Below are 26,273 nucleotides of genomic sequence, written 5' to 3'. Positions count from 1 at the left end.
CTCCTCTCACCCCACTGGGGCCTGGAGGTCAGGTCTAGCATGTCTACTTCTACTGTGGAGCTCTGTCTGTACAGCAGCTTCGAACGCCCAGCTCTCCATTTAAGGACATAATGGGATGTCAGTGTCAAGGAGATCCATCGCATCACTGCATCACTGCTCTAAGATGGTAGAGGACCATGACTGCCCTGAAGATCCACACTGAATGACAGCACATTTAGTAGTGATTTTCGTGTTGTACTGTATATAACCTGAGTGGTAAACAAACAATTATACAGATGCTTGTATTGAAAGTTACAAAGTATTGATTATGTTCTCAGATGAATTTGTATAGAGAACATTGTCCTTTGTCCCATACTGTCCTGGAGTGACTTTCCCATACATGTCCTCACTTCCCTCTCCTCCCTTTCCTCCTCCGCTCCAGGTGACCAAACAGGTGAATGCCGTGCCCATGGCAACCTGGGCTCAGCATTCTTCTCCAAGGGGAACTACCGCGAGGCCCTGACCAACCACCGCCACCAGCTGGTCCTGGCTATGAAGCTCAAGGACAGGGAGGTAAGAGACTGAGACACACATGGCCACATGTGTCTCCCTGGCCCCTCTGGACCTCAAACTGTTCACAGCCCTCTTGTTGGCGGAGAGAACATTTTGCAGATTTAAAGCTAATTTCCTGCAATTCTATACATTTTGCCATATCTAATGTGTATTCATGCGATATTTCAGTGACTCGAACATTACAAAAAAATCTATGGGCTAAAAAACCTAGCTAAAAAACAATGTTTTGATATGGAAATTCTAAATAGCTCTCTAAGGTATGCAATGACTGACAATACAAGAGGACAACTGATTATTTCGAAATGGCACCTTGTGCATTCTACTATTACAACTTTCAAGAGTAAGTTGAAAGCACTTGTGCCCCCCCGGGTCATTTTGGTGGTATTTTTATTACTCCTGGGTCATTTTGGTGTTATTTTCTAGGTGGTAGTATGTAAGATAAATCTCTCATATAGTTTTAGGTTATCTTCTGCTATAGAAGGAGGGGTGAGGGCATGTGGGGAATGGATGGCTGGTGTCTTTTTTCTGTTTCTGTTAGTGGTTGTAATAGTGATGTGTCCAGCAGCTTTCCTCTCCTTTGTCTTGGTCGTTCAGAGGGTGACTGAAGGGTAAGGCTGAAGAGCAGGATGGCTCTGCTGCTCGTTCCCCTGTCAGAGAGAGAGAGGGATGAGAAGTGGGCTAGGAGAACAAATGAAGGTGACTAGGCGAGGGATAGAGAGGTGGAGAGACCAATGGGAGGGCCTTTAGTAACAGCTGGTGCTCCTCGTTATCAATGCAAAAAATGTTTATGCAAATATTATACAGATATTTATCCTGTACATGATTCAGTAAATCTGGGGCTTTGGCAACATATGCTGCTTTAGGAATGTCATTTAGACTGATTAAGCTGTTTGGAAATGAAATAGAGGGGGAAAGAAAAAAAACAAAGGACATGAGAGAGAAAAAACTGAGGTAGAGGGAGAGGGAGAGGGAGAGTGAGAGAGGGAGAGGGAGAGGGAGAGGGAGAGGGAGAGCGAGAGTGAGAGTGAGAGAGGGAGAAAGAAGAATAGAGGTAGAGCATGAGGGAGGGTAGGCAGAGGAAGAGGGAGGGCCAGACAGTGAGAAAAAGGGCTCGTTTCTCTCTCTCTCCTTTAACCCCACTCTCTCTCTCTCTCTCTCTCTCTCTCTCTCTCTCTCTCTCTCTCTCTCTGTTCTGCCTGACCTCTGTGGTGATTGTGGGGGGTGACAGGTGCTCGTTCCAGCACAGTTCCCGTCACCCAGCCCAGAGAGAAGAATGCCCCTGCTTCCCCCCGTCCCTCCCTGCTTCCCCCCGTCCCTCCCTGCTTTATACAGTCCAAAGAGAACCACATAATGAGACACAAAGCTACAGCTAACGGCCAAAGGCCCCTCACATCTCTCACAGCCTATACCTATGTACAGTATGTCATGCACACAGGTTAAGTTACAGTAGTGTTATGGTGAGCTGTATTTGAGTGTGCTTGAGGAGAAGTGTGGATAAGGTAAGGAGTGTGGGGGTCTGTGTTTAATTTGGGGGTCTCAGTACCCAGTTCAGATATTAGGCACTGGCAGTAATTGGCTGACCAGATGGTAGCTTTTAATGAGTGTGTGCGTGTTTGTTTGTGTGTGTGCATGTGCATTTGTGTGCGTGTGCGTGTGTGTGTGTTTCCGTGCCCCTACAACCCTGCCTTCTCAGTCAGATATGAAAGCCCCCACCCTTCCTAATCATCAGATCCTCCCACTAACACCAAGCTGCCACCTGACTGGCTGTTAAGGACACCTCTCATTCACTACTTTCCAAACAACTGCCGATTTGACCGCTAACGCAACAAGTTAGAGAACATTTTTTATCATATAATGAAATCTTCCCCTACTTCTCTGCTTTTCAAATCCGCAATCAGATTCGAAATCGTGTGTGCCCCCTTCATCTCTCCCCCCCCCCCCACCCTCCCCTTGTTTTAGCACACAACCCGTACACCTTACATGTTGAATAATACTGACCCATTCTTAATACTCACTCATTCACTTCTTCTGAGAGGGAACATCCCCTCACCTTCCCACCACACACTAACAGTACTTTTAGAAGTGGTCCAGTATAAGTCATGTGAGCTGTGTCTGAGGTGTTATGTAAGGACTATTCCAGGGTCTTGACAAGTTCATCCCACGCTGCTAATGGCTGCTGCCTCCTACAGGACGTCCCCCTGGCCCCTCTGGACCTCAGCGCCTGGCCCCGGGCCCCTAATCACAGTCATATGTATGTCACACCACCTGGCCTCCCTCAGAGAGCAGAGCAGAACACTGGGGGCTAATGGAGGGAACAAATCCCTCATTACTGTAGCTAGCCCAGCTAGTGCTGCCTGGTGTTTTGCTTTCTTATGTCAAACATATTATCTGGCATTTGAGGAGGTGAGGTCACTTCCTAGAGTCCAGGCCAGCCTGGACACAGGATGTTGTGCTGCTGCACAGACCGTGAAGAGTTTGAAGGAGAGAGAGTAAGTGGCGGTCGGTGTCGTTTAAGATTAGGGAGGACAACTTTTTTTTTATGAGCATGGCCTTATTTTGATTTCAGCATATTTGACCCACCACATGGATTCAGTCCTATGTAGCAACATTTGAAATTGTGTTTTTTACATTGGATAAAATTAGAGACTCAGAGCTAGAAAATGGTATATCATACACTGCAGTTGAGGAACAATGGGAAAGTAATTCTGCTTTGAAAGTTGATAAATTTGTAATCCCACTTTTGAGAAAATGGCCCTTGAATGACCAGAGTACCTTCTTCCATATGTTTGGGGAGTCTACCACATGACTTTTGGCGAACACCAAACGTGTTTGATTATTTTTTTCTTTAAGCAATGTCTTTTTTCTGGCCACTCTTCCGTAAAGCCCAGCTCTGTGGCGTGTACGGCTTAAAGTGGTGCCGCTTGCTTGGTGGTGCCCCTTGCTTCGTGGTGTTGCAGACTCTGGGGCCTTTCAGAACAGGTGTATATATACTGAGATCATGTGACAGATCATGTGACACTTAGATTGCACACAAGTGGACTTTATTTAACTAATTATGTGACTTCTGAAGGTAATTGGTTGCACCAGATCTTATTTAGGGGCTTCATAGCAAAGGGGGTGAATACATATGCACGCACCACTTTTCCGTTATTTATTTTGTATAATTTTTTGAAACAAGTTATTTTTTTCATTTCACTTCACCAATTTGGAATATTTTGTGTATGTCCATTACATGAAATCCAAATAAAAATCTATTTCAATTACAGGTTGTAATGCAACAAAATGGGAAAAACGCCAAGGGGGATGAATACTTTTGCAAGGCACTGTAATCATCTGGTGAAGTGGAGTCTTTTGTTTAGACATGTAGCTAGCTAGCTAGCTAAACAGTGAGCCGGCATAATCCCAACTCATACTACTACCAATACAAACATTGTCATAGCTGTAGTATGAATCTGCAGGTAGCTAAAGCTAACCAACTAGGTTCAATGTTAGCTAGCTAACATTAGGCTATAACTACCAATGCAAATAGTTTTCTGATTCAAATAATATTACTACACAGATCATACACGTAACGTTAGATAGCGAGCCAGCAAGCTAACGTTCACTAGCTAGCGTTCAGTACGCTTTAACTTGCAATGAAAACGACTTTCTGACAAAATTAGAAACTTATGATAACTGAAAATGTAGCTAGACTCTTACCCGTATACATGGATGAACGCTTCACGGCAGACTGGAACCGTTTAACTCCGTTTTGTTTGTAGCTACATTTTGTTTGGCCAGCGTTGTGTCAAGTCCCTCCGGTTCACACTGACCATGGCGTGTGCAGAAAGTAGCCCATTACAACTTTTTCCAACTGATCTGTCGATAGCGCCTGCTAAATGCAGGGCATCAATGTTGTTGAGAAAAGTAGCAAAACGTTTGTAATTCTCGATGGCTAACGTTATATCTTTCAAAAACGCCGCGGTAGAAATGACTATCAACACATACTGAGCTGCTCACGTTATAGACAGAAGCATGCTACATGGCAGACCAATAAAATAATTGTATTGGTCACATACACGTGTTTAGCAGATGTTATTGTGGGTGTAGCGAAATGTTTGTGCTTCTAGCTCCGACAGTGCAGTAATATCTAACAAGTAATATCTAACAATTTCACAACATATACCCAATTCGCACAAATCTAAGTAAGGAATGAATTAAGAATATATTACCAGTCAAAAGTTTGGACACACCTACTCATTCAAGGGTTTTTCTTTATTTTGTACTATTTTCTACATTGTAGAATAATCGTGAAAACATCAAAACTATGAAATAACACATATGGAATCATGTAGTAACCAAAAAAGTGTTAAACAAATCAAATATATTTTATATTTGAGATTCTTCAAATAGCCACCCTTTGCCTTGATGACAGCTTTGCACACTCTTGGCATTTGCTCAACCAGCTTCATGAGGTAGTCACCTGGAATGCATTTCAATGAACAGGTGTGCCTTCTTAAAAGTTAATTTGTGGAATTTCTTTCCTTCTTAATGCGTTTGAGCCAATCAGTTGTGTTTTGACAAGGTAGGGTTGGTATACAGAAGATAGCCCTATTTGGTAACAGACCAAGTCCATATTATGGCAAGAACAGCTTAAATAAGCAAAGAGAAACGAGGTCAGTTAATACGGAACATTTCAAGAACTTTGAAAGTTTCTTCAAGTGCAGTCGCAAAAACCCTCAAGCGCTATGATGAAACTGGCTCTCATGAGGACCACCACAGGAATGGAAGACCCAGAGTTACCTCTGCTGCAGAGGATAAGTTCATTAGAGTTACCAGCCTCAGAAATTGCAGGCCAAATAAATGCTTCACAGAGTTCAAGTAACAGACACATCTCAACATCAACTGTTCAGAGGGGACTGTGTGAATCAGGCCTTCATGGTCGAATTGCTGCAAAGAAACCACTAGTAAAGGACACCAATAAGAAGAAGAGACCCGCTTGGGCCAAGAAACACGAGCAATGGACATTAGACCGGTGGAAATGTGTCCTTTGGTCTGGAGTCCAAATTGGAGATTTTTGGTTCCAACCGCTGTGTCTTTGTGAGATGCGCGATGTGGGTGAACGGATGATATCTGCATGTTTATTTCCCACCGTAAAGCATGGAGGAGGTGGTGTTATGGTGTGGGGGTGCTTTGCTGGTGACACTGTCTGTGATTTATTTAGAATTCAAGGCACACTTAACCAGCATGGCTACCACAGCATTCTACAGCGATACGCCATCCCATCTGGTTTGGGCTTAGTGGGACTATCATTTGTTTTTCAACAGGACAATGACCCAACACACCTCCAGGCTGTGTAAGGGCAATTTTACCAAGAAGGAGAGTGATGGAGTGCTGCATCAGATAACCTGGCCTCCACAATCCCCCGACCTCAACCCAATTGAGATGGTTTGGGATGAGTCGGACAGCAGAGTGAAAGAAAAGCAGCCAACAAGTGCTCAGCATATGTGGGAACACATTCAAGACTGTTGGAAAACCATTCCAGGTGAAGCTGGTTGAGCGAATGCCAAATATAACACTTTTTTTGTTTACTACATCATTCCATGTGTTATTTCATAGTTTTGATGTCTTCTGTCATTTAACACTGAAGATGGCGCCGGAGGGGATGGCTGCCGTTTTATAGACTCTTAACCAACCGTGATATTTTGTGTGTTTTTTCGCATTGTTTGTAACTTATTTTGTACATAATGTTGCTGCTACCGTCTCTTATGACCGAAAAGAGCTTCTGTGCATCAGAACAGCGATTACTCACCTTGAACTGGACAAATAATTTTTATTTACTGAGTCGCACGAGAGGGATTTGCTCCAGACACCCGACAGGGCCCTCATCCCCGTCATTCGTAGTAGAAAGAAAAGGAGATCTCGCGGAAGGAGATCAGGGTGCTTGGTAAGGAGCCGGCGACGAGTGGCTAATATGCCTTTGCCATCGATACTATTGGCCAATTTACAATCGCTTGATAATAAAGTGGACGAACTACAGGCACGAATATCCTACCAACGGGACATTAAAAACTGTAATATCTTATGTTTCACCGGGTCGTGGCTGAACGAAGACATGAATAACATACAGCTGGCGGGATATACACTGTATCGGCAGGATAGAACGGCAGCCTCTGGTAAGACAAGGGGTGGCTGTCTTTGTATATTTGTAAACAACAGCTGGTGCATGATATCTAAGGAAGTCTCGAGGTTTTGCTCGCCTGAGGTAGAGTATCTCATGATAATCTTTAGACCACACTATCTATATTCTTCGTAGCTGCCTATTTACCACCACAAACCTATGATGGCACTAAGACTGCACTCAATGAACTGTATACGGACATAAGCAAACAGGAAAACACTCATCCAGAGGCAGCGCTCCTAGTGACCTGGGACTTTAATGCAGGGAAACTTAAATATTTTACCTGATTTCTACCAGCATGTTAAATGTGCAACCAGAGGGAAAAAAACTCTAGACCACCTTTACTCCACACACAGAGACGTGTACAAAGCTCTCCCTCGCCCTCCATTTGGCAAATCTGACCATAATTATATCCTCCTGATTCCTGCTGACAAGCAAAAACTAAAGCAGGAAGCACCAGTGGTCAAATGAAGCAGATGCTAAGCTACAGGACTGTTTTGCTAGCACAGACTGGAATATGTTCCGGGATTCTTCAGATGGCATTGAGGAGTACACCACATCAGTAACTGGCTTCATCAATAAGTGCATCGATGACGTCGTCCCCACAGTGACTGTACGTACATACTCCAAGCAGAAGCCATGGATTACAGGTAACATCCGCATTGAGCTAAAGGGTAGATTTGCCGCTTTCAAGGAGCGGGACTCTAACCCGGAAGCTTATAAGAAATCCCGCTATGCCCTCCGATGAACCATCAAAGCGTCGATACAGGACTAAGATCGAATCGAACATCCGGCTCCGACGCTCGTCGGATGTGGCAGGGCTTGCAAACTATTACACACTATAAAGGGAAGCACAGCCGCGAGCTGCCCAGTGACACGAGCCTACCAGACGAGCTAAATTACTTCTATGCTCGCTTCGAGGCAAGTAACACTGAAACATGCATGAGAGCATCAGCTGTTCCGGACGACTATGTGATAACATTCTCCGTAGCCGATGTGAGTAAGACCTTTAAACAGGTCAACATTCACAAGGCCGCAGGGCCAGACGGATTACCAGGACGTGTACTCCGAGCATGCGCTGACCAACTGGCAAGTGTCTTCACTGACATTTTCAATATGTCCCTGTCTGAGTTTGTAATACCAACATGTTTCAAGCAGTCCACCATAGTCCCTTTGCCCAAGAACACTAAGGTAACCTGCCTAAATGACTACCGACCCGTAGCACTCACATATGTAGCCATGAAGTGCTTTGAAAGGCTGGTCATGGCTCACATCAACACCCTTATCCCAGAAACCCTAGACCCACCCCAATTTGCATACCACCCCAACAGATCCACAGATGATGCAATCTCTATTGCGCTCCACACTGCGCTTTCACACCTGGACAAGAGGAACACCTATTTGAGAATGCTATTCATTGACTACAGCTCAGCGTTCAACACCATAGTGCCCTCAAAGCTCATCACTAAGCTAAGGACCCTGGGATTAAACACCTCCCTCTGCGACTGGATCCTGGACTTCCTGACGGTCCGCCCCCAGGTGGTAAGGGTAGGTAACAACACATCCGCCACACTGATCCTCAACACGGGGGCCCCTCAGCGGTGCGTGCTCAGTCCCCTCCTATACTCCCTGTTCCCTCATGACTGCATGGCCAGGCATGACTCCAACACCATCATTAAGTTTGCCAATGACACAAAAGTTGTAGGCCTGATCACCGACAACGACGAGACAGCCTATAGGGAGGAGGTCAGAGACCTGGCCGTGTGGTGCCAGGACAACAACCTCTCCCTCAACGTGATCAAGACAAAGGAGATGATTGTGGACTACAGGAAAAGAAGAGGACCGAGCACGCCCCCGTTCTCATCGACGGGACTGTAGTGGAGCAGGTTGAGAGCTTCAAGTTCCTTGGTGTCCACATCACCAACAAACTAACATGGTCCAAGCACACCAAGACAGTCGTGAAGAGGGCACGACAAAGCCTATTCCCCCCCTAAGGAGACTGAAAAGATTTGGCATGGGTGCTCAGATCCTCAAAAGGTTCTATAGGGGGCAGTTAGAAATCTATACCCCAATGGAAAAAAACATTGCTCTCCCCTACCTAACCTCTTTAGCTGTGTTTCTGATTTCCATTGCAAGCTGGCGTTGGGTTGGGGGAGCCAGCAGCAGAATAATCTATTTTTAACATCACAGGGTAACGTAATTACAGAGTGTACCATCGCCAGCCTGCCTCAGTTTCTCCTAAATACTCACACCCCAAATTAGGATTCCCCCCATGGGAATCGAACCCACAACCCTGGCGTTGCAAACGCCAAGCTCTACCAACTGAGCTACATCCCTGCCGGCCATTCCCTCCCCTACCCTGGACGATGCTGGGCCAATTGTGCGCCGCCCCATGGGTCTCCCGGTCGCGGCCGGCTACGACAGAGCCTGGATTCGAACCAGGATCTCTAGTGGCACAGCTAGCACTGCGGTGCAGTGCCTTAGACCACTTCGCCACTCGGGAGGTTTTTTGTGATTATTTTTGGTATTCTTTCTTAAAACTGCATTGTTGGTTAAGGGCTTGTAAGTAAGCATTTCACTGTAAGGTCTACTACACCTGTTGTATTCGGCGCATGTGACAAATACAATTTTATTTTATTTTATTCACTATTATTCTACAATGTAAAAAATATTAAAAATAAAGAAAAACCCTTGAATGAGTAGGTGTGTGCAAACCTTTGACTGGTATTGTACATTTATGGATGAGCGATGTCAGAGCGGCATGGACTAAGATACAGTAGAATAGGATAGAATACAGTATATACATATGAGATGAGTAATGCAAGATATGTAAACATTATTAAAGTGGCTAGTGTTCCATTTCTTAAAGTGGCCAGTGATTTCTAGTCTGTCTATAGGCAGCAGCCTGTAATGTGCTAGTGATGGCTCCAAACTCATCTGCCAGCATGTCCAGCCCATCCATTATATCAGCCAATCATGGCTACCGAGAAGGTTCCTGTCTTTTTCCGTGATTAAACCAACTCGTAATTTAACAATTGTATTCGTATTTACAGATGGTATACAAGTTTGTTATTAAGGCACATGAAAGTTCACGTTCCAGAAGGCATTTCTGCCAAAAAACACATTTTGATAAAAATAAATGAAAAATACGTTCAAATGCCTCTCCTGTGAAGTAATGATGTGCAACATACGCCTAGCTTTCTGAAACAGGTCACATATTGGATGACTGTCATTCATATTCCATTCACCCAGCTCATTGTAACATTGCTAGGTTTAGGCTACTACATGATACTAAAATTTTCCCTATACCCATCATGAGGTTGCTTCAACCTAGCCTACAAATGAAAGTTTATAACGAAGGTGCACAGGTCGAGAGATAAATCGGAGTAATCAAGGTGACAGACAGTGACACATTCAATACCGCCTTGCACACTCTCGCCTGCATCTAGCTGATCTGGGGTGTAATCATTTTTGCAACTAAAACTAGAGTTTCTATTGGACAAATTCAGGTAGGTCCTTCCCCATTTAGTTCAGTTTGCTTCTATTTAAGAAACATTTTGCAACAGAATCGGCGGAATGAATACACCCTGATCACCGACACACACAGTTCACATTCATAGCAGCCACATACAGCATGATCACTTTGCTCGTTGTATAATTCCTTCTCGCAACTACGCGCTCTCCTCCTCTCACCTTTTCGCTGGTGGACTTCAGTGCACAACACAACAGCTGTCTGTGACCAGGCAAAAAAACCTCTCTAAACCAAACCTTTATACCATAGCCGCTAACCGCTACACAGCCTACATCGTTGTCACCATATTAGCAAACGTCATAGTCAATATAGCTACTAGAACTAATGCGGTAGTAAACCATGAATCCATGGGTACAATCAAGTAGTAGAGTGTACAGCAAGCAGTTTAACAGTTAAACCGGCAGACCCCGGTGGCAATAAATTAATACAACCGAAAGCTTACCTTGAGTTGGAAGAGTTGCAGTGTTGGATAACCTTAGCCAGCTAGCTAACATAAATAGCATTCCTCTGTTTAAGGTCAGGTTGTTGAGTAGGCTAAATTAGCTGCCTTAGCTAATTAAGGGAAAGGTAAACAAACAAACAAATAATCTATATTTCTCTCTCTCTCTGCTGCTTTGAGTCAACTACTCAACACACTTTATGCACCGCAATGCTAGCTAGCTGTAGCTTATGCTTTCAGTACTAGATTCATTCTCTGATCCTTTGATTGGATGGACAACATGTCAGTTCATGCTGCAAGAGCTCTGGTAGGTTGGAGGATGTCCTCCGGAAGTCGTCATAATTACTGTGTAAGTATATGGAAGGGGGTGAGAACCATGAGCCTCCTAGGCTATGTATTGAAGTCAATCTACCCAGAGGAGGATGGAAAATAGCTGTCCTCCGGCTACACCATGGTGCTACCATAGAGAGTGCTGTTGAGGCTACTGTAGACCTACATTGCAAAACAGGGTGTTTTAATCAGTTATTTGGTGACGTGAATATAATTAGGATAATTTTATCTAAAAAGGATAACTTTCACTATTGTTTCACTGTTTTTATTTTTATGAAATTCACTGAGTAGGATGGTCCTCCCCTTCCTCCTCTGAGGAGCCTCCACTGGCTCACACATACAGTAAATACACCTCCATCTTAGTATTGTATTAGTAATTATACCCTTTTCTTTACCCCAGTGCAGGTAGCATTCTCCAGAGTAGGTGGTGTTCTCACACACACATTATACCGCTAGTCTACCCCTGTGTTACTCCAGTATTACTACTACTAGCCTTTCCCCCAGTGCAGTGCAGAGTGGCCTGCCTGTGTCCTGTGATGGAGCAGCAGAGAGAGACAGAAGACAGAGATCTTCTTGGGAGCGTTCACCATTAATCACAGGCAGTAATTGGATCCTGTTTTTATCAGTAGAGGCGCAACGCACGGCCTCTCTTTCATCTCCTAATGCTCTGCCCTGCACGGCCCGGACTCTGCTGCTGCCTGCCAGACTGATGGTCCACCACTCCTCATTTCTACAGTTGTCCTAGTCACTGGCCTTAATCACATAAAATGCTTCTGACCACTACACCGACCATTATGAGTTATTCACTTTCCACTTACTCTACCGTATGGTCGTGACCAAAGTCTCTGTTTTGGAGAAACAAATTCCGCAAGCCTCACAGCTTTCCTATGTTTTCAAATGATTATTGCTCTTAAAGATGGAAAATCTTGAAGGGAATGATGGTATAATTGGCTATGTGGATGTACCGTGTGGTTATGTTAGAGAGGGGCAGATACATGGAAGGAGAGAGAGAGTGGGATGGGTGGTTTAAAAGGCGAGGGGGAAAACTGCTAGTGTTATCTATGAGAGGAGATGGGGATCCTGGGAATGGCTCCTGTAGTGTAGGGTTCTGTCATCCGCGACCGTGACTCACTCTGAGCTGCAGTCCAAGCCTGTGAGGTCATACTGTACCACAGAGTTTATGTTTTTTTTACTCACAGCCTTTGGAAATATCTTTAGCAGATTTTCAGCTGTCAGATATGCTGGAGATATAACATAAACACGCTCTCCTTTATCCAGCCATATGTGGCCCTGCCAAGTCCTTCCATACAGTAGGTTAATGTGGCCCCACCTGGTCTACTCTGATTCTTAATAGCAACCGTCTGACTGAACAGCTTCATATCATTCTACTGATAAACTCTGCTGGTAAAACTAAACTCCCTCTCCTCTCCTGTGTTTGCATGTGACGTCCTAGTCTTAAATAGTAGGTTTAGCTTGAGTGCAATAACCCCTAATTTGGGGTGTGAGTATTTAGGAGAAACTGAGGCAGGCTGGCGATGGTACACTCTGTAATTACGTTACCCTGTGATGTTAAAAAGAGATTATTCTGCTGCTGGCTCCCCCAACCCAACGCCAGCTTGCAATGGAAATCAGAAACACAGCTAAAGAGGTTAGGTAGGGGAGAGCAATGTTTTTTTTTCCATTGGGGTTAACTGCCCCCTATAGAACAACTCTCCTCCTCCTACCTCTGTCTTTGTTTGTCTACTCTGCCCTTTCCCTTGCTTGATCTGCTGAAAGGAATTTCCACAAACTAACTTAACCCATTACTCTCAAGTTGACACGGATCATTTCATCATCAGTTTTTGTCTTTGGGGTAGTGTGGGGTAGTGTGGGGCTGTGGGGAGCCTCTAGGCCCTTTAGTTAGGGGAGGGTTATGGGAGAGGAAAGATGAGAGGAGCTGAGAGATGGGTCTGTAAATGGGAGGTGTGTGTGAGAGGGGTGCCGTGCCGTGGGGGCCTGGTGGGTGTTCCTGGTGTCAGGGTTAGTCAGTGTTTGTCAGCGTTGCAGCCGAGGAGGGGGATCATTAAGGAATCATTAGGGGCCTCGTGCCTCAGCTGTCTTTATGGGGCCCGCTCTAATAGGAGGAGGCAGTGGGGAAGGCCTGGCACCCCTGTCCCTCCCCTTTCCTCGCTCCCCACTTCCCTCCTCTGCTGATTGAGAAGGAGGATTTGGGGATCATTAGGGGGTTCATTTATAGAGTATGAGCTGGCCCAGCTTGGGGAGAAGGGGGAGGAGGAGGGGGACGAGGGGCTTGGGCAAAAGGGTGTCAAGCCAAATTAGTGCAAGTACCTCTCTTTCCCCCTGTATCCACAGACGTCATAGAACAGCCCAGACCCACAGCCCCTGTGTATGGGTCTAGCAAGACTACACCAAATCAAATTGTATTCGTCACATGCTTCGTAAACAACAGGTGTAGACTAACAGTGAAATGCTTACTTACCACCACAGACATTAGCCTAGCTCCACATAAAGAAGAGTCTGTTTCCTCCAGTCTCATTGTGCTAGGCTCAGCCCCTGGTGGTGGTAGTGTAGCAGCCACTCTAACCTGCATGTGGTCCATCTATCCTGGTGTGCTGTAACGACACACAGCCAGCCTGTCTCTCCTCTCCTGGGCCCAGTGAGTCAGAACTGCTCTACACCGATGCACTTAGCCGTGAATCATGGGAGACGTACGGCTGAGAACAGCTAATGGGCCATGACCAGCCTGGAGAGGGAAACAGGGATGTGTGTGTGGGTGTGTTTGTGTGTTTGTGTGTGTGTGTGTGTGTGTGTGTGTGTGTGTGTGTGTGTGTGTGTTATCATTAGCTAAACAAAAGAAAGCGCACACAAAAAGGCTATAAGCCTCAGCATCAGACAGTAAAGTATCTCACAATAGCAATCACTAAATGGACTATAGGAGTGTGGATTGTGGAGGTGAATGTATGTTATATTGTCAAGTGATTTGTCCCATTGTCCGCAGTGCAGGCAGGTTGGTATGAACCATCTAGCTTCAGGCTGCTACTGGGAGATTAATTGCTCTTAATTTGATTGTTGTAGCACACATCCTTATCTAATCAGCAGATGTGTGTGTGTGTGTATGTATGTGTGTGTTTGTGTATGTTTCATGTCCTGTGGCTGTGTTTTGTGAGTTAGAAGGTTACGGTGTAATGGTGTATTTACTGATTTTGCCCCACCCCCCAAGATACTATTGACCCAAAATGTAGTCTTGGGGCAGACTCCCTGGAAAATACTGTGTGTGTGTGTGTTTTTGGTTTTACTATCCTTGTGGGGACCAGAAGTCCATTTTGCCAATCCCCTCAAGGAAAAAGGCTATTTTAGGCTTAGGTGTTAGGTTTAGGGTTAGGATTACAATTGGGGTTAGGGTTAGAATTAGGGTTAGGAGTTAGAGTTAGGTTTGAGGTTAAGGTTAAGGGTTAGGGTTAGGGGTTAGGAAAATATGATTTTGAATGGGAATCAATTGTTTGGTCCCCACAAGGATGTGTTGTAAAGTGGAGGGTTGGTAAAGGCGTATTTGTTTGTGTGAGTGTTTGCTCTGCATTTGCTGCACTGTAGGTGATGCAGCAATGTGTCTCCCCCAGTGGAGCACTTGGAGTGCTGTCAGAGAGATGAATGAGTGCCGTTATATTGACTACTGCTCTCTGCTCTCTGCTTCGCCACAGCCTCATCCCTCCATCCCTCTCTCCTTCATATCTTCTCCTCTTCTCTCCTCTCTGCCCCATGCTCCATTTCTCCCCTCTCCTTCCCGATCTTTCTTCACTAGTTCACCCTCCCTTTCTCTTTCCCACACTCCCTTCCTCAGCTACCTCACATCTCCTTCCTCTACTTCCCCTCCACTCTGTCTCTCTCTTTTTATCTCCTTTCTCTCTCTCTCCCACATCCACCAATTTCTCTCCCTCCTTTCGCTTCTCTCTCCAGTTGACAGATCTTCAGACCCTCTCTTTACGTTATGATGCCCCCTAGAAAGCATCAGTCCATTCCACTACTACAGGATTCTATACTGTAAATGGCTGTGCTGTTTGAATGGGCTGCTACATAGAGCGGCTGAGTCCACATACTGTAGTAGAGGCTGAGATATTATATTTACTGATCACAGTGTCGATACCTGGGGTCAAAGGTCGTTGCTTAATGCCCACTCTAACATTGCCCGTCTCTAACCACTATCTGACCTTATGTAGATTAAACTGCTCCTCGCAACTGGGAAGTTTAGTAATTTGTCTTGAATATCTTGTATGTTTTTCTCTCCCTTGCTGCTGCAATCAATGGCAATTCAGAGGGACAGATTAGAGAACAAATAAACAGTGACACGTTCAAGGGAGACTCCCTCCTGCTGACTGGCGCTGTCGTGCTGCGCTCTATGATTAAAGATGACAACCCTCGATACATACATAGCGCTCATCTGAGGAGGGGTGGGAGGGGTGGGTTTAGGCAGGGGGATGAAACTCACGCTGTGGGGCTTCCACAGCAGGGCAGCGACTGCACCACAGATATTTTAATCATTAGATAAATCAAATGTCCAATCATCAATCTTGGCAGAGGAATTTGATGTCACCCGGAAGGAGGGAGGGAGAGAGGGATGAAGAGGGAAAGTGCCAACTCATCTTCCCTTGATAACAGCTGACGATAAGGGATGGAGGCCCATTAAAGACGTCAGCCAGCGGAAAGCTACTTCAGATGGGTTTGATTGAAATGAATTGTGTGTCAGCGTGGCCAATTGAAACCTGCTCTCCCATGTGTTGTTTATGTTCTCAGCGTGGTTTTTACATTCTGCCAGACTTTCTGGGCCCAGTTTAATAATTGGAGTGTGTTATAGCATGTATGCCAGGGACTTCACTGTGACCCAATGGAACAAGTCATGAGAGGTTTATAATCTCCTGGCTCTGTACCTCAGTGCTTAATTGGTCTACTTCTCCAATGATTATCAGTTTGATTTTGTGACACTGCCTGATCACCCCTCGGTGTCTTCGCCTCTTCAGCGCTATCTAAAATGTTTAGGGTGATGACGGTGTGTCCAAACCTGAATGATGAAACACGTCTTTGTCGTTTTGCTGGTCAGCTACAGTACAACAGGATTTCAGGGCTGTCAAAGTGAATCAGGTATATACAGAAGAGTACAGGGTGATGGAAGACCTCCCACCCTAAGGTATAGCTGATGTGAGAACGTGGTTGGTTTCTCCAGCTTGCCCATTCATTCCCCTCCTCCTCGCCTCCTCCTCCTCCCCTCCCTTCGGCCTAGGTCCAGCCATCTTCCAGGCTGGCCAGAGAGCCATTTAAAGCCCTGGAACTGCATCCTTTCTCTCCAGGCCAATCGATAGTGGAGCTGTCAGCAAGACGAATGGAGGCTTTAGGAAGTCAATTTTAATGAAGGAAGAGAGTAGGAGAGAGGATGGAAGAGAGGAGTATGGGAGGGGGAGAAGACAGGGAACGGGAGATGGAGAGAGGGAGAGACGGGAGGGAGGGAGGTATAAAGGGAGAGAGGGAGGGAGGGAGGTATAGAGGGAGGGAGGGAGAAGAAGAGCATACGGGTGTGTGTGTATAATGTGTGAGTTAGTGAGCATGTGTGCAGAGATGTGTGTGTACTCTGTGTATAGCTGTCTCGGGGGAGAGGGCTAGGGTTGATTTAGCTAGTGTAAGAACTGTTTCTAGCCCAGCAGTTGAAATGGCGCCTTGAATACACACTAACACAGAAACCCATATTACTGGATTGGGGAGATTTGATTTGACCTGCGAAACAAGACTACATCTATTAACCTGGCCAATGAATCATGATGTCACCAGCTCTGTTCCCACGAGATGTTGTGACAAGGGACATCCTGTATTATACTCAACAGATACTATAAAACATATTCCCAACAACTGTCAGTTTGGAGTACATTGGCATATTCAGTGTGTCCTGTGGAGTAGTAGAGTTGCATGTGAGTGTTGTTGTTTGGCTAGACCCTGTAGCTTTCGTCGATACAGGCTGAAATCTGAAAGCTGCATGCTAATTGGTGATTAGGAGCTAAGGTCAGAAGTCAGGGACAGCCAATGCAGAAAAGAAACGATGTCCTCTGGGCACTGCTCTATTCTAGCGCTGATTTTACTCATTGGAACAATTACTGGCCTTGATTATCACTGTGTCTGTGTTTAAATGGTTATCGATTCTGGACTTGGCCAAAGAATGGTTCCAACCCTGCAACAACCAGGGTCTCCCCTTTAGAGCCAGTCACTATAATGACGCATAAAGGCACTCAAATGGCTTTGAAATGACCAGGCTGGGCCAGTGATAAGGTTAATATGTTAGAGCAACACACAGCACAGTGGACAGAGTCCAGATAGCAGTACAGCAGACAAAGGAGTGCATTTCTCTTCTCACTGCTGATATGTGTGCACTTCCTTCTCTGCTCCCCCTTCCTCTCTGAAATGAGATACTGTATAGGCCAGGGGTATTCAACTCTTACCCTATGAGGTCCGCAGCCTGCTGGTTTTCTGTTCTACCTGATAATTAATTGCACACACCTGGTGTCCCAGGTCTAAATCAGTCTCTGATTAGAGGGGAACAATGAAAAAATACAGTGGAACTGGCTTTGAGGTCCAGAGTTGAGTTTGAGGGGTATAGGCTAATGACAATCCTTCCTATCCACCCCCTTCTCTCTCTCTCTCTCTCTCTCTCTCTCTCTCTCTTTCTCTCTGTCTGTCTGTCTGTCTGTCTGTCTGTCTGTCTGTCTGTCTGTCTGTCTGTCTGTCTGTCTGTCTGTCTGTCTGTCTGTCTGTCTGTCCTTCTTCAACAGCCAAGTCAAGGTTTTCACCAAACTCAGTGCTCTGTTGCTCTCCTCCTCTTTCTGTTAGCATGTGATTAGTTTATCTTCGGAGAGATAGTGGAATTCAGAAGGTTTGGTGGAGGTGAATTGTGTGTGTGTGTGTGTGTGAGATGGGTCCTGTGCGAAACACACTCCTGTAGTATGAGGAATCCGCAGGGCTCCCAGAAAGAGAGGTCAGAGCAGCTCGGAGCGTTTGATGTGTGCATTATATATAGCTGCTGCACACTGAGGGATGTGGGAGACTGCATTTTTGCAGGGTGAGAAAATGGTCTTGTGCAAGACTCCCTGACATAAAACCATAGAGGGGAATTACTGTTCCCCAGTTTGGCTATAGCAGCCCTCACTGTATACACACCAGCTCCTTCAACTCTCTCTCTCTCTATCTCTCTCTCTCTGTTTCTTTTTTCTTTCTCTCTCTCTCTGTCTCCGTCTCGTTTTCAGTCTCTTCAGCTTTTGTCCCCAGCTACAGCAGTGTCAACATTCCTGGCTCTGTGGCATGGTATTTAAACCAAACCTTTCTCTCACTCTTGGATGAGAGCCGCGTGTGTCTGTGTGTGTAGGTGGAATGTGTCTGTGTGGAAAATGCTAACAGAATGCAATAAAATGAAGAGAAAATATGAGGTCCCAAGTGAGTGAAATGAAAATACTCCATCTTGTGCGGGGATTGGAGGCCTACAAGAATATCTTCTGCTCTCTCTTGCACACAGCAATCGGGTCACATACACACACTCTATTACAAATATCATTTAGACACACTCTTACAGACACACGCACACACACTCATTGATCGGTGTCACGATCGTCGTAGTAATGAGTAGACCAAGGCGCAGCGTGAGAAACAAACATGACTTTAATTAGTTAAAGTTTCAAAAATACAAAACAAGAAACGACTCGTGAAGTCCACGGTGACAATGACCGAACACGGAACAAAAACCCACAAACCCAAAGTGAAACACAGACAGTTAAATATGGCTCCCAATCAGAGACAACCAGCAAACAGCTGACACTCGTTGCCTCTGATTGGGAGTCACTCAGACCAACCTAGAAATAAACCCAACAGAACTACCAACATAGAAATAAACACATAGAATGAACACACCCTGGCTCAACATAATGAGTCCCAGAGCCAGGGTGTGACAGTACCCCCCCCTAAAGGCGCGGACTGCGACCGCGCCTCAACTAAACAAAACAGGGGAGGGGAGGGCTGGGCGGGCATACCTCCTCGGCGGCGGTTCTGGCTCCGGCCTTGACCACCACCCTCCAATACACCCCCCATAGTGCCCCTGGTCCAGTCTGTCGACTCGCACCCCTGGCTTGGTGCGTGGAGGAGGAACGGGCCTTACCAGGCTGACTTCTCGCACCCCTGGCTTAGTGCGAGTGGCAGGAACAGACCGGACCGGGCTGGCGACGCGCACCGTAGGTTTGGTGCGAGTGGCAGGAACAGGCCGGGTCGGGCTGGCGACGCGCACCGTAGGTTTGGTGCGAGTGGCAGGAACAGGCCGGGTCGGGCTGGCGACGCGCACCGTAGGTTTGGTGCGAGTGGCAGGAACAGGCCGGGTCGGGCTGGCGACGCGCACCGTAGGTTTGGTGCGAGTGGCAGGAACAGGCCGGGTCGGGCTGGCGACGCGCACCATAGACTTGGTGCGGGTGGCAGGAACAGGCCGGGTCGGGCTGGCGACGCGCACCGTAGGTTTAGTGCGTGGAACAGGGACAGGCCGGGCTGGGCTGTCGACGCACACCGTAGGCTTGGTGCGTGGAGCAGGAACAGGCCGGGCTGGGCTGTCGACGCACACCGTAGGCTTGGTGCGGGTGGCAGGAACAGGCCGGACCGGGCTGGCGACGCGCACCGTAGGTTTAGTGCGTGGAACAGGGACAGGCCGGGCTGGGCTGTCGACGCACACCGTAGGCTTGGTGCGTGGAGCAGGAACAGGCCGGGCTGGGCTGTCGACGCACACCGTAGGCTTGGTGCGTGGAGCAGGGACAGGCCGGGCTGGGGTGTCGACGCACACCGTAGGCTTGGTGCGTGGAGCAGGAACAGGCCGGGCTGGGCTGTCGACGCACACCGTAGGCTTGGTGCGTGGAGCAGGGACAGGCCGGGCTGGGCTGTCGACGCACACCGTAGGCTTGGTGCGTGGAGCAGGGACAGGCCGGACCGGGCTGGCGACGCACACCGTAGGCTTGGTGCGTGGAGCAGGGACCGGCCGAACCGGGCTGTGGAGACGGATAGGAGGCCTGGAGTGAATAGCGGCCACCACCCGTCCTGGCTGAATGCCTACCCTCACACACTCTGTGTGAGGCATCCGCACAGGACGTACAGGGCGGTGTACCCCTGGCCTGGTGGCCTTCTGGATCCGCCCCCTTTTCTCCTCCGTCAGCCCCGTCGTCCATGCCGTGTGCCCCCCCCTAAAAATTTTCTGGGGTTGCCTCACGACCGTCCGACGACGACCCTGATCACGCCGTAGCTCCTCTCTACGGCGCGCCTCCACCGTCTCACTCCATGGCCGGCGATCCATCCCGGCCAGGATTTCCTCCCAGGTCCAGGACCCTTGCCCGTCCAAGATCTGCTCCCACGTCCAGGCTGCCTGCTCCTGGACACGCTGCTTGGTCTTGGTATGGTGGGTTTTTCTGTCACGATCGTCGTAGTAATGAGTAGACCAAGGCGCAGCGTGAGAAACAAACATGACTTTAATTAGTTAAAGTTTCAAAAATACAAAACAAGAAACGACTCGTGAAGTCCACGGTGACAATGACCGAACACGGAACAAAAACCCACAAACCCAAAGTGAAACACAGACAGTTAAATATGGCTCCCAATCAGAGACAACCAGCAAACAGCTGACACTCGTTGCCTCTGATTGGGAGTCACTCAGACCAACCTAGAAATAAACCCAACAGAACTACCAACATAGAAATAAACACATAGAATGAACACACCCTGGCTCAACATAATGAGTCCCAGAGCCAGGGTGTGACAATCGGGGAATCCTTAGATTGCTGTTTTGTGCTTGTAGCAGTAATGTCTACCGTACTGATGATGCCACTGATATGGCTCTGGTATCATAAATCAAAGTCACCATGAGAGTGAGCTGCGTGTGTGCGTGCGTGCGTGTGTGTGTGTGTGTGTGTGTGTGTGTGTGTGTGGGTGCTTGTGTGTGTGTGTGTGCACTTAGCAAGAAGCTTTTGTTTATAGACCCTGTTGACACAGTGTGTATTTGTGTGTGTATGTGTGTGAGTCAAATCAAAATCAAATGAAATTGAATTTTATTCGCCGAATACAGCAGGTGTAGACTTTACCATGAAATGCTTACCTACGAGCCCATTCCCAACAATGCAGAGTTCAAAAGTAAGAAAATAAATGCAAATATGCAAATAAAAAGTGAATAGTAACACAATAAAATAACGAGGCTATATACAAGGAGTACTGGAACCAAGTCCTCTCTGAATAGGCTTAGTGTGGTTAGGGTGTGTGATCCTCTGAGGAGTTAATAATGACAGAAACACTGGCTCCACAGAGGCCAATCTCACCAGCCTTCCTCCCTCCTACCCTCTGCTTTCTGACAGCTCTCTGGGGCTTACGGCAGGGTGTGTGTGTGTGCATGCGTCTCTGTGCATGTGCCCACTTGCGTGCATGTGTGGCAATATCATACATGCATAAGTAGCAGTCGGTGCGGTTTTAAGATTTTTTTTTAATGAGCATGGCCTTATTGCTTTTACAGCATATTGAATGACTATCATTCATATTCCATTCACCCAGTTCAATGTAACATCGATAGGTTTAGGCTACTACATGATACTGGTTGCTACAACCTAGCCTATGAATTAACGTTTATAACGTAGGTGCGAGAGACAAATTGGAGTAATCAAGTTCACTTTCATAGCAGCCACATACAAACAGCATCATCACTTTGCTCGATGTATAATTCTTTTTAACATTGTCACGTTCGTTGTGTAAAGGATCGGACCAAGGTGCAGCGTGGTATGCGTACATAGTCGTTTATTTTAATAAACACCAACAAAATAACGAAATCCAACAGAACGTGAAGAAAGTTCAAGAGGCTAAACATCAAACAAGCCAAACAGAAACAAGATCCCACAACTAAGGTAGGCAACATGGCTGCCTAAGTATGATCCCCAATCAGAGACAACGACCGACAGCTGCCTCTGATTGGGAACCACACCTGGCAAACATAGAAATAAATACATTTGATTTCACACCCTGACCAACTCAACTAGAGATCTCAATGTCAGGGCATGACAGTACCCCCCCCCCCCCCCCCCCCCAAAGGTATGGACTCCGGCCGCAAAAACCTGACTCATTAGGGGAGGGCATCTAGCCTCGGTGGCGGCTCCGGCTTCGGACCATCCTGCCTCCCCTTTGCACGCCCGGTCCGGTCTGGACCCCGGCGCGATGCTCCCCCTCTCAGTCCTCCCACAATGCACCAAGTCCTGTCTGGACCTTGGTGTGGGAGCCCTCGACCCTGGAGAGGGGCTGACGTCTGGTCCCGGCACAGCAGTCCTCCCGCGATGCACCAAGTCCTGTCTGGACCCTGGTGTGGGAGACCCCGACTCTGGAGAAGGGTTGACGTCTGGCTCCGGCTCGGACCCCGGTGGAGCGGATGGCTCCGGCATGGGGAAGAGTAGACGACCGGACCCGGACTAGGCACCGGTGAAGCGGACTTCCCCGGCTCTGGTAGGGAGCAGATAACCGGAGCTGGACTAAGCACCGGTGGAGCGGACTGCTCTGGCACTGGAGTGAAGCAGCTGACCGGAGCTGGACTTCGGGCCATGGATCATCACTGGAGGCTTCGGGCCATGGATCATCACTGGAGGCTTCGGGCCATGGATCATCACTGGAGGCTTCGTGCCATGGATCATCACTGGAGGCTTCGTGCCAGTGCGGGGCGCTGGCACAGGACGCACTGGGCTGTGGACACGCACCACTGGTTTGGTGTGAGGAGCAGGCACGGGCCGTACCAAGCTGGGGACACGCACCACTGGTCTGGTGCAAGGAGCAGGCACGGGCCGTACCAGGCTGGGGACACGCACCATTGGTTTGGTGCGAGGAGCAAGTACGGGCCGTACCGGGCTGGAGACACGCACCACTAGTTTGATGCGAGGAGCAGGCACGCGCCGTACCAGGCTGGGGACACGCACCACTGATCTGGTGCGAGGAGCAGGAACGGGCCATACCGGACTGGAGACACGCACCACTGGTTTGGTGCGAGGAGCAGGCACGGGCCGTACCGGACTGGAAACACGCACCACTGAGCTGGTGCGAGGTGCAGGAACGGGCCGTACCGGACTGGATACACGCACCACTGGTTTGGTGCGAGGAGCAGGCACGGGCCGTACCGGACTGGAGACACGCACCACTGGTTTGTTGCGAGGAGCAGGCACGGGCCGTACCGGTCTGTGAAGGTGCACTGGCGGCACAGTGCGTAAAGCTGGCGCATAGCCTGGTGCCTGCACGGTCACACGCTCCTCAAAGCGAGTGCGGGGAGTTGGCTCTGCTAAACCTGGCTCCACCAGCCTCTGCTCTAAGGACCGAGCTCTCTGCTGCTGGAGGGTTAACTCCTCTCTCAGCTCCTCCTGTTGCCTGGCCAGCTCCTCTCTCCGTGCATCCACTGACTCCTTCTCCCTGTGGGCCTCCTGCAGCGCCTCCTTCTGAAGGGAGAGCTCCTGCTCCCTCTTAACTAACAGCTCCTGTAAGGTGGTGGCCTCCTCTCTCAGAGTGCTGAGCTGCAGGTCTTTAGCTGCTTGGAGGGCCTCCATCTTCAGAGTGGCCTCCTCTATAGCTCTCTAGCCCTTTCAGGGCCTCCTGCTGCGTCGCCAACCACCCCGTGTGCCCCCCCCCTCTCGGGCTTCCTTCGTGATTGGGACCTTTTGATTCGCCGTTTTTTGTCCCTCGCTGCCTCCGTCTGCTCCCAAGGAAGGCGATCCATACCTGCCTGGATCTCCTCCCACGTCCATGATCCTTTTCCGTCTAATATCTCCTCCCATGTCCATGATGTCTGCTCCTCCTGTTCACGCTGCTTGGTCTGTTGGTGGTGGGATCTTCTGTCATATTCGTTGTGTAAAGGATCGGACCAAGGTGCAGCGTGGTATGCGTACATAGTCGTTTATTTTAATAAACACCAACAAAATAACAAAATCCAACAGAACGTGAAGTTCAAGAGGCTAAACATCAAACAAGCCAAACAGAAACAAGATCCCACAACTAAGGTAGGCGACATGGCTGCCTAAGTATGATCCCCAATCAGAGACAACGACCGACAGCTGCCTCTGATTGGGAACCACACCCGGCCAACATAGAAATATATAAATTAGATTTCACACCCTGACCAACTCAACTAGAGATCTCAATGTCAGGGCGTGACACACATCTACACTCTCAGTGCACAACACAACACAAAAACCTTTCCAAGCCATACCATAATTGCTAACCGCTACACACAGCCTACATCGTTGTTACCATATTAGCTAACGTCATAGTCAACATAGCTGCTAGAACTAAAACGTTAGTAAACCTGCTACAATCACGCAGTACAGTGTACAGCAAGCAGTTTAGCAGTTACACCAGCGGGCCCCGGTGGCAATACATTTATAAAACCGAAAGCTTACCTTGACTTGGAAGAGTTCCAGTGTTGGATAGCCTTAGCCAGCTAGCTAACATAAATAGCATTCCTCTCTGTTTGAGTACGTTAAATTAGTTAGCTGCATTAGCTAAGTGAAAGGGAAAACAAATACAATGAAATATAGCTAGCTCTCTCTCTCCCTCTCTTCTTCTTCTCCTTAATTTTTGAAGAAATTAATTTCAAAACTGTTCAGCTATTGTCTTTCTCTGTCTTTGAGTCAACTACTCGCCACATTTTATGCACTGCAGTGCTAGCTAGTTGTAGCTTATGCTTTCAGTACTAGATTCATTCTCTGATCCTTTGATTGGGTGTACAACATTTCAGTTCATGCTGCAAGAGCTTTGATAGGTTGGAGGACGTCCTCCAGAAGTCGTCATAATTACTGTGTAAGTCTATGGAAGGGGGTGACAACCATGAGCCTCCTGCGTTTTGTATTGAAGTTAATGTACCCAGAGGACGGAAAATAGCTGTCCCCCAGCTACACCATGGTGCTACCCCAGAGAGTGCTGTTGAGGCTACTGTAGACCTTCATTGCAAAACAGTGTGTTTAAATCAGTTATTTGGTGACGTGACAATATTTAGTATAATTGTATCTAAAAATAACACTTTTTTTAATGTTTCACTATTTTTATTTTTATGAATTTCACTGAGTAGGATGGTCCTCCCCTTCCTCCTCTGAGGAGCCTCCACTGACATGCATAATGTCCCAGTATTCATTGAATATGCATGCTGTCTGTCTGAATAGATGAGCCTTCAGGGGGTTATGTACATAGACACCACCACCCCTCATACAGCTCCATTATTCCAGTAGCAGAATAGAATCCAGAGCAGGATGGTGTCTCCCCCTGGTCCCATCCCTGGTCCTCCCCCTGTCCCCACCCTGGTCCCATCCCTGGTCCTCCCCCTGTCCCCACCCTGGTCCCATCCCTGGTCCTCCCCCTGTCCCCACCCTGGTCCCCTCCCTGGTCCCCCCCCTGTCCCCACCCTGGTCCCATCCCTGGTCCTCCCCCTGTCCCCACCCTGGTCCCATCCCTGGTCCTCCCCCTGTCCCCACCCTGGTCCCATCCCTGGTCCTCCCCCTGTCCCCACCCTGGTCCCATCCCTGGTCCTCCCCCTGTCCCCACCCTGGTCCCCTCCCTGGTCCTCCCCCTGTCCCCACCCTGGTCCCATCCCTGGTCCTCCCCCTGTCCCCACCCTGGTCCCATCCCTGGTCCTCCCCCTGTCCCCACCCTGGTCCCCTCCCCTGCTACAGATCAGGCAGGCCCAGGGAAGGAAGGCCCGTGCGGGCAGGGTGGCTGGAAGCAGAGGGGAGACAGATAAGTTGCAGAGAGAGAGGCAGAGAGAGACAGAGAGGAGGTAGAGGGGAGGCAGAGAGGAGGCCAATGGCTGCTCCCCCAGCGCCCCAGCAGAGTGACAGACAGGCCTAATGACGCTGCCGGTGGTTCAGCACGTCTCCAGCTCATTTTCACAAGTGATTGAAGTTCTCAGTGGGTAGCTTTTCATCAGCGCTCAGCAGACAAAAGATGGCTTTTTCTGCTCCAACTTTGTATGCGGGTGTGTGTGGTGTGTGTGTGTGTTAAAAAAGAGAATAATTATGAGTGGAAAATATTTTTCTGGTTATTATCTCTGCAGTGTTGGAGTCCTGGTGTGCCTTGAGAGGAAGAACATAAGTATGTGTGTCTTTCACACCAGTGTGTGCAGGTTTGTGAAGCTACTGTACAATAGGTGTGTTGTGGTTACAGGTATGTCATACAGCAGTAAACTGTAGTACACCTCACCTCACAAACAG

The 26,273-nt window shown here is 48.0% G+C and overlaps 1 protein-coding gene across 1 annotated transcript in view; it reads left to right on the top strand.

Moving 5' to 3' along the window:
- The window catches only part of LOC311144604 (tetratricopeptide repeat protein 28-like), a gene marked incomplete at its 5' end in the record, with an annotated part of 335,073 nt that overhangs the window by 215,674 nt on the left and 93,126 nt on the right, over positions 1-26,273 (top strand). Inside the window, 1 exon segment of the mRNA XM_084180641.1 lies at positions 422-552. Within this exon segment, the coding sequence (XP_084036767.1) occupies positions 422-552 (131 nt within the window).

The sequence above is a fragment of the Coregonus lavaretus genome (genome assembly GCF_964263955.1).
Source record: "Coregonus lavaretus genome assembly, chromosome: 17".
Taxonomy (NCBI): Eukaryota; Metazoa; Chordata; class Actinopteri; order Salmoniformes; family Salmonidae; genus Coregonus; species Coregonus lavaretus.
Note: the sequence above shows the minus strand (reverse complement) of the source record. Positions and strands in the feature narration are given on the sequence as shown.